The sequence below is a fragment of the Dromiciops gliroides genome, chromosome 3, assembly GCF_019393635.1.
Source record: "Dromiciops gliroides isolate mDroGli1 chromosome 3, mDroGli1.pri, whole genome shotgun sequence".
NCBI lineage: Eukaryota > Metazoa > Chordata > Mammalia > Microbiotheria > Microbiotheriidae > Dromiciops > Dromiciops gliroides.
The window spans coordinates 583,916,003-583,935,123 of record NC_057863.1 but is presented as its reverse complement, the minus strand read 5'-3'; the positions used below and the strand labels follow the sequence as shown (position 1 = coordinate 583,935,123).

Below are 19,121 nucleotides of genomic sequence, written 5' to 3'. Positions count from 1 at the left end.
ACCAAGAGCCAAGGGTAGGGTACAGAGAACTAGATTTTGGCTCAAGATCATGAATAGCATCTTGGAATGGAATGTTTCAAAGAGTATTAAGAAAGATCCACTTGTGGTGTACAAGCAGAAGCAGGGTGACTCCCTCTCAGGAAGGCTAGAGGATTCCCCAATATGGAGGAAAGGTGAACCATAAGGAGCCTCTAAATTTCCTTCCAGTTAAATCTGATTCTAAATGCCATTAGTTGTGAAGATCAAATGAGATATTAAAACATGGAAAGATTTATGTATGTTTGATCCTGTATTATTACTATCAACATTGATAGTCTTATTATCATATGAATGATTTATCATACCCCTTCTTTATCCTAGCCTTCCCTTAGAATCATAGACTCATACAGAGAGATGGTCAGTTCAAGAGGTCAAAAATTGCTTTTATAAGATCTTCAACAAATGGTCATTGAGTTTCTAATTTTAAGACCTTTAGTGCTGGGGAACTCACTGTCTTTCAAGACAACCTATTCCTCTGTTGAACAGATTAGAGAATTACAGGTGTACTTATTAGGAAGTTTCCCTATACATAAAACTGAAATCTGCTTCTTTAAACCTTTGATTCACTGCTTTTATTTCTGCCCACTGGGTCTAAGTAGGAAAACCACAACTCTTCTTTTTATACAGCACATTGCTTCTATGCCCCCTTTCCAAAGGTAAGATTTGCCCTTCTGTTGACTCATTTACACTTTTCCAATATCCTGTCCTTGAAATCATGCTTGAAGTTGTGTCCTCATGGTCCCTGATCATACCCCAAATATATTATTAGTCACAGCCTACATTCCTGGGAGAAGCTGTTTACATTCCCCTGATACCAGAGAAGAGCCTGATCAGTGTCCAAAGTTGACACCCAACTGGACCACTTTAGTCCTCATATCATAGGCCGTTAAGGGATGGCAAACACTTGAATATGAATTAGCATGGGATCATTTCTGTTCCTTTAAGAAGGTTAAAAGGGTCCCAAGGAAGTCCCTCATTTACCAATGTATAGCCATTTAGATGGATGGGAGGGAATGACTGAGTTCTTCGTGCTCCCTGAGGAAAGCTGAGGGTTAGCATGTAGATCTGGGAAGGAAGCAAGGATTTCCAAATGACCCAGACTGAAAGGAAATAGATTAAACCTGGGATCTGAGGGTACCTGCTACAGAAAACAAACAAAACAAAGGGAGACCCAAGTATCCAAGAAAATAAATAAATTCAGCCATCATTTATTCAATATAATTCTATATAAATCACTCTTTTAGGAACTGGAGACAAGAAGAGGTACTATGGTACAAAGGAAAACACTGGATTTGGAGTTGGAAAACCTGGGTTTGAATGTCAGCTCTAACACTGACGATCTGACATCTCTGTGGGCCTCAGTTTCCCCAACTTTAGCCTGCAGGGAGAGGATATGGATTTGATCTCTAAGATTCCTTTCAGTTCTAAATCCATCATCCCATGAAACAGTTCTTTCCCACAAGGGCCTTATATTTCACTGAGGAAAATAGCATTCATCTAGTTAAAAAGAAAATTTGAAGAGGGAAAGGGAACTAACCTCTGGGAGAAACCAGAACAGGCTTCATGGAGACAGTGGCACTTAATCTGAGCCTTGAAGGAAGATAAGGATCCTGAGAGACAGAAGTAAAGAGGAAATACATTCTATGCTTAGAGATGGGAGATGGAATTTTTAGTTCGGGGAACAACTAGGAGTTAGATTCATATGAAACAAAGAACAGAGTAAGGCTAGAAGGATAAACACAAGTCGGCAGGCATTTTGCCATAAGCTGGTGTGCTATATATATTGAGAGTGGGAAGAGAGTAGGAAAGAAGCAGCAGAGAGAAGCAGCATGATGTGCACGTCCTATAAATTTGAAACAGAGCCCAGGAGATACCTGGGTTTGAATGCTGCATCCAACACTTCTTGGTAATTTGACATAAGGCAAGGCATTTCGCTTCTCTGAGGTTCTGTTTCCTGATCTATAAAACAAGGATAAAAAGACTTGCAACTATTTCACAGGATTGTTGTATGGAAAAGACCATAAACCTCAAATCTCTGTAGAAGTGACTATGTGGTTGGGGTTTGTTTTGTCAAAGAAGTTCCCTCCTGGGAGACAGAAAGACACAATAGATCTAATGCCAGGGCTCCAAGGGATGATACTGTGTAGTGGGGTTTGAGGATAGTTGGGGAGGGAGATATCAAATAATCTGTTAGAAAGCACTTGTTTTCTTCCATAATCTGAAGAGATTGGGGTGGGGGGAGTCTTGCCTTGGAGTTTAGAGAAGTAAAGGACAAAGTGTGGGTATGGGGGGGGGGGGCACAAAAGAATTAGGTAAAGAAAGGCCCGTTCTTGTAAGGGTCTGGGCAGAAGACTCTATAAGGTGACACAACTATGAGTTAGACATGTCTGGGGCTCTTTGCCTCTATGTCCATTCAGAAGACTCTCCACACACAGGTATTTTTCAGAATAGAGCCCCTTGAAATTTTACACACTTGAACAGAGAAAGAAATATGCAGAGGCAAACTCATGCAGACAAAGACATAGGAGATGAGGAATGAGAGAGAGAGAGAGAGAGACAGAGACAGAGAGAGAGAGAGACAGAGAGAGAGAGAGAGACAGAGAGACAGAGAGAGACAGACAGAGACAGAGACAAAGAGAAACAGAGAGACAGACAGAGATACAGAAAGACAGAGACATAGATAGAGGTGTCCTAGACTAGATTGACCATGAAGGAGCCCCGAATTCAGCAAACAAGGCAGAGAACACAAGCAGGCTCATCCTAGAGTTTCCTTATAACCTATCTCTAGTATCCCTGGGATCTCTCTTCCTTTAAACTTTGCAGTTTGAGCTGCTCCATACTCTAATAACTAAAACAACCTGTTCTGTATTATTTTAAAGAATTTGTGGCAGCTAGGTGGTGCAGTGGATAGAGCACCGGCCCTGGAGTCAGGAGGACCTGAGTTCAAATCCAACCTCAGACACTTAACACTTACTTGCTGGGTGACCCTGGGCAAGTGACTTAACCCCAATTGCCTCACCAAAAAAAAAAATAATAATTTGATGAGTTTATTATTGACTCTCCACCTGCTCTGTGACATTTTTCATTGTAAAGATTTATTCTTTTTCTTTGTCTCCCAATTGAAGCAAGTGATCTCTTCACTATGGGAGGAAGAAGTGAGGCTAGAAGATGTGGAGGGAGGAGAAAGGGAAGTTCTTAGGGGAGAAGAAAGATCATAAAGGGTCCTTTTGGGACCCTAAGGAACTAGGGTGAGGATGGATGTGAGCATGAGGATTATGGGACAGTTCTGTGTTTCTGGAGATAGGAAATGAAGGAGAAGAAGATATGGGACCTTCCAGAACAAAACCTGGGAATAGAAAAGATAGCAGAGCTAAGTAGTGGCCCTCAAAAATACTGATTAACCACAGCATGATAGAATTTAGAGTTATAAGGGAATTTAAAGATCCAATATTCACTAGGTTTTTGTTTGCATTACTAGTCACACAGCTAGTGACAGAGACAGGTTTTGAACCCAGATTTCTGACTCCAAATTGAGTGTTCTTACCAATGATGACTGAAGCTATTTCTGAGCTTTAAAAAAATCTACTTATTGCCGTGAATGCATTTCTCTAACAAATATTAATAATTATAGTTCATTCTTACTCGGTTCCTGTATCCTACTTAAAGAAATCCCTTTGGAGCTGTTATAATTTTACATACTTTTCATCTTCCCATCTTTATCTCTACCCTTGATTTGGTATTTATTTTGATCTTTGCTCTGAATAGTAGATAATTGGATTGTGTAACTCTGAAATGACTGCTACATTTGTAGCCAGTTGTTTCCTTTCTAAATGTATTCTGGTCTCACCATATCCATTGTGGCTTAGTTGATTGACCTTCCTACTTTTCTCTAGTCTTAGCACTTTCCCCTTTTATTTGCTTCACTTCCTTTCACTTACCTTAATCTGCCTAGAGGGTCTCAGCCTCATTAAAACCTGATGACTTTTTTGGTGGAGGAGGAAAGCTAACCAACAGGAGGAAGGGAACATGAGGGACACTATCATTTGGATCAGTGAACTAGTGTCCAAGGAGGAGAGGAGACCCCCTACAGGTTTCCAAAGATAGAGACGCTGACCCACTGAGTGTCCAGTACCGATAACCATCACTATGGTCACTAGCTCCACCCCCAAGGGACTCTGACCAATGGTTTCAGAGGTCTGGGTGGAGCGAAGGGCCAGGGGGCCAAGGACTGGAAATAAAAGGCAGCACAGGACCTGCTGCCACATCAACCTGCTTTTGACACACATCAGTGTTAACAAGCAAACTCACAAAGACCAACATCATGGTGCATTTCACAGCTGAGGAGAAGACCGCCATCACTAATGTGTGGGGCAAGGTCAATGTAGAAGAGACTGGTGGGGAGGCTTTAGGCCGGTAAGTACCAAGGGAAGGGATTGAAGTCAAGCCCAAGGCCCACAGACTGGCCTTAAGGGAATCTGACAGCTTCTGGATGACTCTTATACACATTCTGACTCATTTTCCCTTTCCCCTATAGGCTGCTGGTTGTCTACCCCTGGACCCAGAGGTTCTTTGACTCCTTTGGCAACCTGTCTTCTGCATCTGCTATCTTGGGAAACCCCAAGGTCAAAGCCCATGGCAAGAAGGTGCTGACCTCATTTGGTGATGCTGTTAAGAACCTGGACAACCTGAAGGGTGCCTTCTCCAAGCTGAGTGAGCTGCACTGTGACAAACTGCATGTGGACCCTGAGAACTTCAGAGTAAGTCTTGGGCACCATGGCTCAGCAAGCGAGTGACAGTCATACTAAGCCTTATTATCATTGCCCACAGGGTTCTGGAGTGTCTGAGTGCTCAGAAGGGCCAGGACCAGAATAAAGCAAGACACCCCTAAGTTTGTTATTGAAAGCCTCAAATATTTTAGGGGATCTGTTTTTCCATCTATAGCTTTACTCTCTCTCCTTTCTATTTCCTAACAGCTCTCTGCAACCCTCTCTCATTCATACTCTCCTTTTTTTTCCTTCACTGCTTCTTTTCCAGTTCTTCTTTCTATCCTTTTTTTCCTCACTCACACAATACCCCTCATCCTCCTTTCAATGTACCCTTTATTGTTGATCACTCTTTTACAATTTGTCTCCAACTCTCTCCTCTCTCTTCCTATAACCATCTTTGCTCCCACACATTCATACTTGCCCCATGTCTCTCTCCTCTTTTCACTGCATACCTAGTTGCCAACTAGCCTTCCTGCTTTTGAATAGTGGGGTGACTTGGGGTTCTGGTTTAATTCCTCTTCCTCTAGTTTGTGCTTTTTGTGGATCTTTACTTCTCTATCATCATATTTTTTCCCTACTCTATACCCCAACTCTGATCAGGAAACCCATGGGAACCTCACCATCCCTTAAGCTTGCAAAGACATCTCTAAGCCTCAGTTTTATTTCCTTTTGAAATTGGGAATCATATTGTTTTCATTAACTACTAACCCTTGATTTTGGAGTGAGGAGCATTGGATTTGAATGCATCCTCTCCTCCTTATAGGCTCTTATGAAAAGTCACTCCAAACCACTGAGTCTCATTCCCTCAGCTATAAAACAGGGAGTTGGGCTAGATTTCCTGTACATACCTTCTAGTGATAAATCTAGGAGTCCATTTGTCTCTATGGGGTGTTGTGAATATAGTATTCTCATTTTTCTCCTTTTGTCTTCATTCACATTCTTTTCACTCTTTCCAGCTCTCACTTTCCATATCTTTTTCTTCCCACTGATCAGTCCCTCTTTCTCTTTCCTTTCCATCCTCCTTCTGTGCTCCCTCACCCCATTAGCTCTTTTCAAGTTTGTGAGTTAGACCTTATCTTAGTTCTATCCCTGGTATATGAGAAAGTTTAGAGTTAGGAGATGGGGTGTGGGGGCAGGGAGAAAAAGGTTTTGAAGTAGGAAGAAGAGGGAAATTAGATTAGAGCAGAAATGAAACTGGGTATGAGGATCATGGGATACTTCTGTGGGTCTGGTAATAGTAGGAGCTGGAGAGGAAGAAATGGGGTCTTTTAGAGGGGAAGAACTAAGGACAAAAAGAACAGATCATATTCTACTCTGTGATAGATGACCTGGGAACAGGTCTCGCTGGAGCTCTCTCCTTACAAGGCCCCTGAGTTCTTTTTCTTTCTCTTTTTCTCCTACAGCTCCTCGGGAATGTTCTGGTTATTGTACTGGCCACTCATTTTGGCAAGGAGTTTACTCCTGAAGTGCAGGCTGCTTGGCAGAAGCTGGTGAGCGGTGTGGCCACCGCCTTGGCCCACAAGTACCACTAAACCTAGACCTGTCTGTGGTAGGGGTCTGTGGGCAAATGGAAGCCCAACCTCTGCATGTACAGAGGGGAGCAATGGTGTACATACTGCCCTGTAGTCCCAGCCCTTGACCAATAAAGTGTTTTTAATCTGGCAATCTACTGTCATTGTCTCTTATTTTTAGTCATCCTTATTGGGAGATGGTAACATGGATGGGGATGGGAAGAGAAGACTCGAATCTGAAAAGTCCTTTGTCCCACCCCTTTATACCCATTCAAAGGTGATGAAACTGGTGTATATAAGGGACACAAAGGAGAAAGGAGAGACCTAAGATAGAAGTATTGAGAAATAAGCCTGGGCAAGTTAGATGTGGGCAAATTGGGGCCAGGGATAGGAATCTGCCAATTATTCAATCAGTAAACTTTTGCTAAATACAGTCCCTGCCCATGAAGAGCTTACAATCTAATTGGGGCAGGGGAGACAACATGCAAACAATTATACTAAGCAAGATATATACAGAATAAATTGCAATAATTAACAGATGGATGGAACTAGAATTCAGAGGGATTGGGAAAGGCTTCCTGTGAAAGATAAAATTATAGCTGGGACTTAAAGGAAGCCAGGCAAGTCAGTAGGTAGAGTTGAGGAGGAAGAACATTTGTGGCAGACAGGTAGAGTAAATGTCTGGAATCAAGAGATGGGGTATCTTGTTTGTGCTTTACTGCAGATGAATTTGTAACCACACAGGGCTGTTAAGCAAGGGTTGTGATTCAATAAGAACCCTGCTTTTGGAACATTAGGAGGGATCGGAAGAGGAGAGCCTTGAGACCTAATGTAAATACTTTCTAGCATAGGATCATAGGGCCTAAAATTGGAAAGGAGCTTAGAAATCCTCTAGTCCAAAACCTTAATTTTACAGGAGAGGAAACAGACTCAGAGAGGTTAAGGAACATCCAAGATGACACAGATAGGCATTGAGTAGGAACAGGACTGAGATTGTTTGAATCTAATTCTATGATTATTTCCACTGTAACAGGATTCTGTTAAACAGCTTTTAAAATAGATCAGGTGAGAGGTGAGGAAGGTGGTGACTACAGAAATGGCTCTTTAAACTATGCCTCCTATTTTCTTAACTAACTAGCTGTGGAAGTAAATATTCTACAAACTACAACAGGAAGGCAGGATCTGAGGGTATAAAGAGGTAGGGGTATGTGTGGTGGGCAGGGTACCAGGAAGAGGCAGAGGCTAGACTCTGGGAATTATTTAACAATAGCTGATCTGAACTCAATCAATTCAAAATAAGTTATACATGAGTAGTCATGGAAAAATTCCCATATTAGCTAGTTGTGAGAGAAATGGAGGGGGGAAGAGAAGTTGGAACACAAAGTTTTTTAAAAATTGATGTTAAAATTTTGTTTTTACATATATTTTGGAAAATAAAATTCTATTCAGAATAAAAAAAGAAAAAAAACAAAAGGAAACAATAAACATAATTAAATGAAACAAACAAACAAACAATAGCTGATCTGAGCCATGCTCTCCAAACAGCTCCTGAAAACTCTGTTTTTCCTGCTTCCCTAAAGATCCCTCTTTGAACATCATTCTCACAGCATTTACAGTGGGAGAAATTGGAGGGGGAGAATATCAAGAGAAAAGCTCCACAAGACAAAATGATGAGTCATTTGTTCATTCATCATTAGCATTTAGATAATTCAGACACAGTACCTGACTTTAAGGAGTTTATACACTTAAGGTTTCATTCTATTCCTTTCTACTCTTTACTCCCCTACATATGCACATTGTGTTGACTCTCCCATGGGAATGTCCCTAAAGGACTACTAAAGGACCTTTATATTTTGATTTCCAGGTGAGGGTCCCCTTTGTTCTCCACTCCCATATTCCTGTACCTCTTTCCATTGTTTATATCATGTATGACCACAGCTCCCATTATTGATGGAGGTAACAGAAATCACCCATCCTTCACTATACACCTTTGGCTTTAGCAGGGGTGTATCACCCGTTCCCTTCTGTCACTTACCTCCCTACCTTCTGTTCAAGTAATTTACTATCCTGTTATCCTATCAGACAAAAGGTATTTGTTTAGTTATGGCAACCAGAGCATTTGGCCCACAGTGTGTTTTTTTGTTTTTTTTGTTTTTTGTTTTTGTTTTTTTAGTGAGGCAATTGGGGTTAAGTGACTTGCCCAGGGTCACACAGCTAGTAAGTGTTAAATGTCTGAGGCCGGATTTGAACTCAGGTACTCCTGACTCCAGGGCCGGTGCTCTATCTACTGCACCATCTAGCTGCCCCTGAACTGATATTTTTAAAATACAGGACTGGACATGTCACTCCTCTGATTAAGAAGCTTCCTTATTGATCATCAAATCCTCTCTTTGGTGTTAAAATGTTTCATAATCTAGCTCAGACCTCTTGATCTAGATTTATTTCATTACTCTACCTTAGGGAATCCCTATACCAGTTAGATTGGTTTAACTTGCCATTTCACACACATAACAATACATCTCCTCCCTCTCTGTCTTTGCAGAGTCTGTCTCCAGTGCCTAGAATGCTCTCCTTTCTTACTTCTACCTCTTGGAAGACCCTTGCTGTTGGCAAGACTCAGCTGCAATAATAACTCCCACACAGGGTCTTTTGTGATCTACCCAGTTGTTAATGTTATTTTTTCATCCCCTTGCCCCCATTACTTTGGAGTCATTTTGTATATACATCATAGTTAGTAGGTATTGTTTCTACCAGTACAATATAATTAGCATAGTGCCTGGCATATACCAGGAATTTAATAAATACTTTTTGCTGTTATCATGGAGCACTGCAAAGGTAAAAGAACAATCCAAGTTTAGGAAGCAGGTCCTCTGAAACACTAATCAAGTGTCTCTTCACTAGGCCATCAGATCCTTGAGCCCCCGTGTTCTGGCTTGCCCTGCCTCACAAGATCAAATTCTGAGTTACTAACCCAAATGCATTCTGATTTTGCTGTGCCATGACTCCTTTGAGAATGTCTCCCATGATCCCTAAATATGCATCAAGCCCAGGAACCTGGCATAGTTCCCTAGCACAGACCTATCCTCTCTAAATCAAAGCTTCTTAAACTGTGGGTCCTGACCCATATATTGGGTCGTGTAACTGAATGTGGGGGTTGCAAAAAATTTGGCAGCAGTAAAAGGTTATGTATACTTATTTTATATACCTTTATACCAGAGGTTGTATAAAAATTTCTTGGTTGAAAAAGGGTCACAAGTGGAAAAAGTTTAAGAAGCCCTGCTCTAAGTTACCCATAGATTTAGTCTGGAAGGGAACTAGAGAAGACAGGTTGTTTGCTGATGCTATCCTCATTAAACTCTGTCCCTTTCTAGCTCCACCAGACAGAACTATGCCAACACAAATCCAGAAAAAGGAGAGTATAAACAAGAGTGTCCCCAGCAGAAGGGGCCCAGGCTAAGAAAGACAATTCTTTCATCCTTCAAGGGGACTGCCTTCAAGACAGGACTTAAGAAAAGGTGTGGGGTAAAGAAACAAGGAGGGTGAGCATTGGGAAGAGGGAATTGTGTTAAGGTATTAATGACTTAAAAAAAAATCTTGGAAGCTGCTATGGCTTAGTGGATAGAGAGCTAGTCTCAGCCTCAGGAAGACCTGTGTTTGAGTCCTGCCTCTGACACATGGACCTTAGGTCTGTTTTGACTCTGGGTAAGCCACTGATACAAGATAGCCAGCTCTCAGGACCATGGAACTCTCTATGACTAGACGTTGCAGTGAAGGTACTGATGTACATTGGCAGAGGTATTTTCCTCAGTGGCAGTTTCTATCACCAATGAAATCATGGGAGATCTGTGGTTTTCCCCTGCTTAAGTCTTACAAATCAGACCACAAAATCCTGTGTGTTGGCAATGGGGGGACCAAGAAAAGTCAAGCTACAATAGTTTACGTGGTTTAACATAAGAAGGTTATTTTTTTTTCATTTTTTCTTTTATTTTGTTATTCTTTATTTTCTTTTATAGTTTCTTAAAAGCTGTTTTCTCCTCAGCCTAACCCCTGTCTAAGATATGGGAATTTCATGAGTACAGTTCTTGAAAGGGAAAGGTACAACTTGTTATTGTTGTTGTTGTTATTGTTTTTAAAGTCTCATCACAGATTCAATCCCATCTAATTTTAGGAACACCAAGTTAGATATAAAGAGACAGGCTTACTCCTAGGACTGCTAGTATGACACAGGAACAAGGACCTAGCCCTTCAGGGACCACAAGTCTGACATGCAGTCACAAGTCCAGTCCTACTTATCATTCCCTCCCCTGCCTTTAAAGCCTACAGCCTAGTAGACTTACTGATCTTGGCCCTTTTGGGTCCCTAATCTGAACCAAAATGACCCTGCCTTCATGGCTCATCATGTGAAACACATAGAAACACTAGAGGCTGTTTACAGGGACTCTCCTCTGATTGACACAGATTTTAACAGAGCTTTGGACAGCCTTTAATGCTACCCTTGTTGATAAGTATGTAGAAATATGCAATAGAGGCAGTGTTACTAAACTCTTAGACCAGGGAATGCTATAGATATTGGTTACCTAGATTTAAGCAAAGGATTTAACAAGTATTTCATGTGACTTGTATGGAAAAGATGGATTCAGAACTGGATAAAGGTTTAGATTTTAAGAACAGTTATCAATGGTTTAAAGTCATCTTGGGAGGAAGACTCCATTGGAGTCACTTAACCTTGTTTGCCTCCATTTCCTCATCAGTAAAATGAGATAGAGAAGGAAATGGCAAACTACTCCAGTATCTTTGGCAAGAAAACCCCAAATGGGGTCACGAAGTGTCAGATCAGACTGAAACAACTGACCAACAACAACAAAATAATCAGTATGGAAGCCAAAAATAAATAAAGAAAGAAATAAAGAACACAGTCTTGGACTGCATTAAAGTGAGGCATAGGCTCCAGAAAGTGATAGCACTGCTCTACTTGACCCTGATCAGACCATGTCTGGAGTGTTGATTAAAGGATCATAGATTTAAAGCTGAAGGGACATTAAAAGATCTTGTAGTCATCTTGTAGTCACCTCCCATTCCTTTTACAAAAAAACAAAACAAAACAAAACAAAAAACAACAACACACAGATTAGAGGTGGCACAGTCAGGATTCAAATTTAGGATATCTAATAAAACTGTACCATTCTTTCTACTGTTTCATAATGCCTCTGGCTTCTGGACACCACTGTTTAAGAGGGACATAGGCAAACTAGAGAGTTAACTGGAGGAGGGTAGCATGGATCTTAAGAGTCTTACATCTGGGCTATAAAACAATCAGGTGAAAAAGCTGGAGAAATTCATCCAAGAGAAGAGGGGAAGGGGGGAAAAAGGAGGGGATGGGAAGGGAAAGGAGTATGTATTTATATAGCACGTATGATGTAACAGGTACTGCGGTAAACATTTTACAAATATTTTCTCATTTGATTTTTACAACAACCCAGTGAGGGAGGTGCTATTATTATTATCCTCCTAGTCTTGCTCTGTTTTACCCCAAAGGGAAGAATTAAATAAATAGATAGAAGTTTCAAAAATAAAATTTTTGCTTTGATGTGAAGATATTTTTTCTAACAGTAAGATCTGTCAATAAGTGCATTCCTGGTTTTAAATCCCACCTGGTCATAGTGTATTATCCTGATGATGACTTGCTGTAATCTCTTTGCTAATATTTTATTTAGATTTTTGCATCAATATCCATTAGGGAAATTGGTCTGTAATTTTCTTTTTCTGTTTTGGCTCTGCCTGGTTTAGGTATTAACACCATATTTGTGTCATAAAAGGAATTTGGTAAAACTCCTTCACCTATTTTTCCAAATAATTTGTATATTATTGGAATTAATTGTTCTTTAAATGTTTGATAGAATTCTTTTATAAAGCCATCTGTCCCTTGAGATTTTTTCTTAGGGAGTTCATTGATGGCTTGTTCAATTTCTTTTTCTAAAATGGGCTTATTTAAGGATTTCATTTCCTCTTCAGTTAACTTAGGAGATTTGTATTTTTGTAAATATTTATCCATTTCATTTAAATTGTCAAATTTATTGGCATACAGTTGGGCAAATAGCTCCTGATTATTGCCTTAACTTCTACTTCATTGATCGTGAAATCACCCCTTTCATTTTTGATACTGGTAATTTGGTTTTATTTCTTTTTTTAAATCAAATCATCAGTTTATATTGTTCTAACTCTATAACTACAAATGCATAAAGTTGGAAAACTGTGTTCAGATAAGAGTTCCACATTTTAAGAAGAAGATTGACAATTTGAATCATGTAAAGAGGAGGCTGAAAAACATGATGAGGGGATAGGAGACCATGGTGTCTGAAGACTGGTCGAAGGAACTAGGAGAACATAGGAGAAAGAAAGACTCAGTGGGGATACAATTACTACAAGTATCTTGAAGGGCTATCAAATGAAAAAGTATCAGTCTCCTGCTTGGCCCCAGAAAATATAAAGAGAAACAATAGGTAGAAATTTCAGAGATTTTTGTTCATTTGAAGGAATGAAAATGAGATTTAAATAACAGTTACCAATGAGAGCAGTGCAAAGTGGAATGGTCTGCCTCCCAATATAGAGACTTCTTCTTTAAGGAGCTCTGCAAATGAAGGCTACATAACCACTTGCTCAAAAAGGGATCAATACCCAGGTACAGGTTCAATTAGGTGATCTCTGAAGCCTCTTTCTCCTCAGAAATTGCATAATTATTTGATCCTGTGAAGTGGCAGGCTTTTGTTTTACACACACACACACACACACACACACACACACACACACACACACCATGTTAAGGGATGGGAATATCTACCTCAAAGAAAGCACTACTAGCTACAAATACAAATGATCTACAGAGTTTAAAGTATCATTTGATTAGATCAAGATGTAAGGCACCTTGAATGAGTAACATTGAGAGGATCTTGGAGGAGAATAAGTACAATTGGACTAAAGGGAAGTTTGGAGATTAAAAAAGGGAAAGGGGAAAGAAATTTATTGACAGTCAGGATAATGTATACTGGCACAACAACAGATAAGGTTATAGCCAGTGGGATAATTTATTCAGATCAAGGGAGGAAACTAGGAAGACATATCTCTAAAGGTCATATATTTGGCTTCTCTGTATAATGTCTAGATCTAGCACTTTCTGTGTTGCCTTCAAAGCACTCTGCTAATCACACCAGACATACAATAAGAGCAAACCTTACCTAGAACTAAGCTTCTAAGAGATTATCCAGCCCTAGACTCTTATCCTGACCTCAAGTTTCAATGTCCAAATGCTAAATGAACTGGATGTCCAACAGACACCTTTAAACTCAACATGGTCAGCTTAGTGACTCAGGGGATAGAGTACTGTCTCTGGGGTCAAGAGAACCTGAGTTCAAATCTCATCTCAGACACTTACTAGCCATGTGACCCTGGGCAGGTCACTTAACCACAATTGCCTTAAATATCCAGGGTTATCTCCAGTCATCCTGATGCATATCTTGTCACAGGACCCAAATGGCTCTGGAGGAGAGAGTTAAGTTGGTGACCTTGCATAGCCCTGCCTCACTTAAATCCAATTCAGTGCAAGTCATGACATCACCTCCTGATGTCGTGGTCCTCTTCAGGAATGAAGTACAAACAGCAACAACAAAACACAACATGTTCAACATTGAACTCATCTTTTGCACAAAAACAAAAAATAAAAAAACAAAACCCTCAACTCTTAACTTTGCTATTACTGTCTAGCATGGCACCTTTGTCCCAGTCACCCAGGTTCACAAGCTATGCCTCATTTTCAACTCCTAATTCTCTCAGCACATTTTTCCCCACTTCCCCCACCCCACCCCACCCATTTTATAAAATCTGCCTGTCAATTTTACCTTTATAAACCTTATATAACTCCTCTTCTCCCCTCTGACACTGTCACCAGCCTGGTGCAGGCCCTTATCACCTCCCAACTGGATTATTTAGCAAGAGCCAGCTCTTCTCACTCCACTCCATCCTCCATTCAACTATTAAAATAATCTTCCTAAATCCCAGGTCACACAATGTTACTCCCGTACTCAATAATCCCCAGTGCCTATTACCTCTAGGAGCAAATATAAAGTTGTTGGTCTGGCATTCAAAGCCCTGTCTCCAACCCCTACTTTTACAGTCTTCTTACACCTTACAAGCCTCACCACATATTCTTCAATCCTGTGAAAATGATCTCATTGCTGTTCTTCTAACAAGATACTCCATGTCCTGAGGTGACTTGTCCTCTGCCAAGGCTGTCCTGGTGCTGACCCCCTTCAGTGATGCTGTCAAGAACCTGAACAATTTCTAAGGTGTCTTTGCCTGAGTGAGCTTCATTGTGAAAAGCTGCATGTGGACCCTGAGAATTTCAGGGTAATTCCTGCGGATGCTCACTTGGGCACAAAGAATCTTAAATGGGCTCAGAAGGGAGCAGAGAAGAGACCATTTGCCCTATGCCTTAGAGAGATCTCATTCCCCCTTATAATGGAAAACATACTATTTATTTCCCCTCCTTCCTTCCTTCTTTCCTTCCTTCCTTTTTCTTTCTTTTAATTGTCTTCCTTATTTTACTAAACTCTTATAATACAGCTCTATCAACTGATTTCTGCAGGACTTAATCCCAGTTTCTAACGTTTGGGGTTTTTGTTGTTGTTGTTTTTGGTTTTTGTGGGGCAGTAAGGGTTAAGTGACTTGACCAGGGTCACACAGCTAGTAAGTGTCAAGTGTCTGAGGTCGGATTTGAACTCAAGTCCTCCTGAATCCAGAGCCAGTGCTTTATCCACTGAGCCACCTAGCTGCCCTCTAATGGGGTTTTATGGATAAACTGTAGAGAGTTTCTCATCACACAGTATATTCCATTAGAACTTAAAAATATAAAAGGGGTTGTTACACTGTCTAAGAGTGGCTGGGCATTATTGGATTACCCTCAAAACCTGGATATAGAATTCTTCTGGTTAGGCCTCTGTGTACCTTTGTTTCTCTCACGGGTTGTGAGAAATGTGTTGGTGATTGTCCTATCTGAATGCTTCAGCAGTGAGTTCACTTCTGTTTGGCAGAAGCTTGTGGCTGGAGTAGCTACCGCTCTGGCACACAAGTACCACTGAGATCCTGCATGTTGGTGGGCTGGCCTTTGACTGAGACAACAACTCCAGGAGCCAATGAGGGGAGGATAGTGAAGCACAGTCTGCTAACAATCCCAAACCAATAAAGTGCCTTTAACCCTTCAGATCTGTTGCAGATTTCTTTCTTTCTGAACCTAACTTGTTTATGAAGAAGAGGGACGGGGAAGGTATGAAAAAGTTGTCCCTAGTGCCAATAGAGTAGAGGTGTGTACTGAGTGTTAGGGGAGAGGAGGGATTGCACAGTCATATGACTACAGATTGAGAACAGAAAGCAACTCTCAGAGGTCTTCACATCCAACCTTGTCATTTTACAAAAGAAGAAACTGAGGTTCAGGGAATTTGTTATTTAATCAAGGTCACCTGTGATAATTGTCAGAGGCAGGATGTAAAGCCAGGTTCTATGACTACATAGCCAATATTTTTTCTCCCTATACCAGCTAAAGGTCCTAACTAGTTCATACAAACCCCAAAAGAATCCAGTGTTAACGTTTGGAAGAGAAGAAAATTCAGTAACATCAGGACTTGGGGGCAGGGCACAGTTCATATTCTAAGAAATTCCTCAACTCTATATCTTAGTTACCACTTGCCACTTATCCCTCCCTCCCAAAATACACTGATTCAGTTGCTAAATGTAAATAAGTTCCAGAGCACTCCATCTGGGGTCAGAGAACCTTGATTCAAATCCCACCTCTGACACTCCCTGTGTAACTTTGGGCAAATCACTTATCCTTCCCACATTTCAATTTTTTTCATCTGTAGAATGAGAAAGTTGGACTAGATGACTTCTGAGGTCCCTTCTAGGTCTATATCTGTGATTATATGAATTCTTATGTCTACTTAAGGTCCTATTTTACTAGCCTGTAAACCTAATCCAAAGCTCCTCACCTCTCCACTCACCTTCCCTCATCCTTTGAAAATAAAGTGAATGGTTCATCTTCCTTTCAGATTTAGCCAATTTTGCTGAATAGAAATGACCAATCTGGGAAAAAGGAAGTTCACCCTACCCCACTGCCTACACTAGCGTCTCTGAGTACTGCCACCTTGATAGAATTTCTATCTCCAGGTGTTAAAGTAGGGAACTGAGCAGCTGAGGACAAATTGCCCATGGAACCACACTCCCTGTACCCCCTTAACTCCACCCCTGCCTACAAACCCAGGATATGCACCCAAAGCAACATACACACACCAATATGCAAATCAGAAAGATATCAACAGAACAGCAATGCTCACAGAATCTCTGAGACACAAACTGAGTTAATTTCAGATGTGTAAACATTTGTGGCTATACATGTAGGCACACACACACACACACACACACACACGTACACCCATCCCAGAGAAGCCTCCTCAACTGGTCCCTATTCACTCCATGTCTGCAGTCCATGGGAACAATCTTTGCAGACAGAAACCAGTGTCTGAATATCTGCCAGGCCTGATGTACTTAGGTGTGCAATGAAAGTGTCAACTCCTTTTAATTTTGCTATCCATTTAAATCCTTACAAGGGCATAGGGAGCCCTAAGGGCTTTGTGATAAGCAGTGTTAATAGAGGGGAAGACCTGTAGATAGAAGGAGATCAGGAAGACTCATCATCATTAAGGAAAGGAAATCCCGAGAAGGGAGGAAGTTAATGACTCCTCTATTACTGTGATTCAAAATAGGAGTCCCACCCTCTGATTCTATGTTTCTTTACTCCTTCACAAATTTTTATCTCTGTACATACCTATTTATTGTCTATTTGCTCAGTGTCCTTGAGGGCAGGGACAAGGTTTATTTTGAGTATATAGCCCAAGGAAATGATACTATGCCTTACTTATAGCAAGCACTTAATAAAGGTTGGTTAAAATGGATTTATGGGGGAAGGAGTCAGTCCTATTTCTTTCCTACTGATTATGGTTACCCTGGTTGTACCATCCCTACAATAACTTGATGAGGTGGACAGGTTACAGGTTACAGACCCAAGCTTCAACATTTTCACCAGTAGTTTGGTGGTAATGGCAGTGAGACACTATTGGCTATCAGGCACCTTTAGGTGAAAAATAAACAACACAAAGAGACACAGAAATGGAGAGAGACAGAGACAGAGACAGATAGTGAGATACAGGCAGATAGAGACAGAGACTTGGTGAAATAGAGGTAAAGACATAGAGACAGACAGAGAGACACACAAACACACACACACACACACACACACACAGAAGGGATATTGGCACAAGAACAGGCTGAGTTAGAGGAAATGAGATAAATTATCTAGCCCAAAACAAGAAACTAGCAAGATCTGTCTCTTCAGGTCATGTACATCTACAATATAATCTATACATCTTCTACATACAACACTTTTCTTGTTCCTTATTTTATAACAGAAAACTAGGTCATACATACTGTAAGAACCATCCCATAAAAGAACTAGGTTTTCAAGGGCTATTTCTACTAGATGTTTTGGTAAATTACTTTAATCCCTGCTCATAAGAAAGGCTGAGGTTGGTGGATTGATTAATTTTATGAATTCTGAGCTTCAGTTTGTGAGTTCTAAGTAAGGGTTAAAAACAATCAGGTGTTCACACTAAATCAGACACAAATGTGATGAACCCCTGAGAGAAGGGGGCCACTAAACTGCATATGGAAGAGGAAAACTGACCCAGGTTGGAAAAAACTGATCAAAGCTTTCATGCTGTTGAGAAGGCTGTGAGTGGCTGTTTCACTTCTAGCCTGGATGAGATAGGGAGACCAAATTAAAAAGAAAAGGGAAGGAAGGAAGAAAGAAAGAAAGAAAGGAAGAAAGAAAAGAAAGAAAGAAAGAAAGAAAGAAAGAAAGAAAGAAAGAAAGAAAGAAAGAAAGAAAGAAAGAAAGAAAGAAAGAAAGAAAGAAAGAAAGAAAGAAAGAAAGGAAGGAAGAAAAGAGCAATTGCTCTTTTTTTTTTTCTTAAGAGGGGTTCCTTACAAGTCCTCTATGTTAACAAGTGGAATTAGTTAATCAACTTCTGTCACACTTAGGAGATGGGGCCTCAGTGTGGTGCTGCTACTATCAATGATTTACTATGTAAAGAGGGATGAGAAATAAGGAGGAATGGTAACATCTGCTCGAAAGAAGCATCCCCAAATTTTAGGTTAGGAGGAATGAGATGTGTAGCAGATAAAATGGGGAGTTTCCATACAGATATGGAAGCATATTAAGAGCTCCTATTTAGTAGAAATGAAAATATTAAGAAATAAATTTTTCTTCAGGATCCAGTCATTTCCAGAATTACTTTGTATTTTTTTCAGTATTTAATCAAATTTTTCTAGTAACAATTTCCTCTACTAAATCCATTTAAAAATTATTGCTAAAGTTTTCTTTTTCAGATAAGTTTAGAAAGGATTTCAGACGAGAGAAATATTTATTTTTTTAATATTTTTCAGTTGAACTAAAAATATGGATTTGATATGCTGATGCATAGCTAAAGAGCCCCCTCTAATTAATCTCAGAAACTTTTCCAGCTTTGCTCTGGTCCTACCGCCCTCCCCCCATAGTTTGTGCCTTAGCTGAAATCATTGGTCTTCAGGGATTATGAAGAGAAGGCCTCTAGGGTAGAAATAAGAGGTAGAAAAACCCTATAATCCCTCTAGGATTATATAAGACTTTGCAGTTTAAATGTATATGTATACACATCCAGATGTT

General features: G+C 40.4%; 1 protein-coding gene across 1 annotated transcript; it reads left to right on the top strand.

Annotated features, from left to right (window-relative positions):
• Positions 1-4,322: 4,322 nt before the first annotated feature.
• On the top strand, positions 4,323-6,423 carry HBE1 (hemoglobin subunit epsilon 1). Its single transcript, XM_043995852.1, has 3 exons — positions 4,323-4,452; positions 4,574-4,796; positions 6,209-6,423. The coding sequence occupies exons 1-3, from the start codon at positions 4,361-4,363 to the stop codon at positions 6,335-6,337; spliced, it is 444 nt and encodes a 147-aa protein (XP_043851787.1). The 5' UTR covers positions 4,323-4,360; the 3' UTR covers positions 6,338-6,423.
• Positions 6,424-19,121: the final 12,698 nt, after the last annotated feature.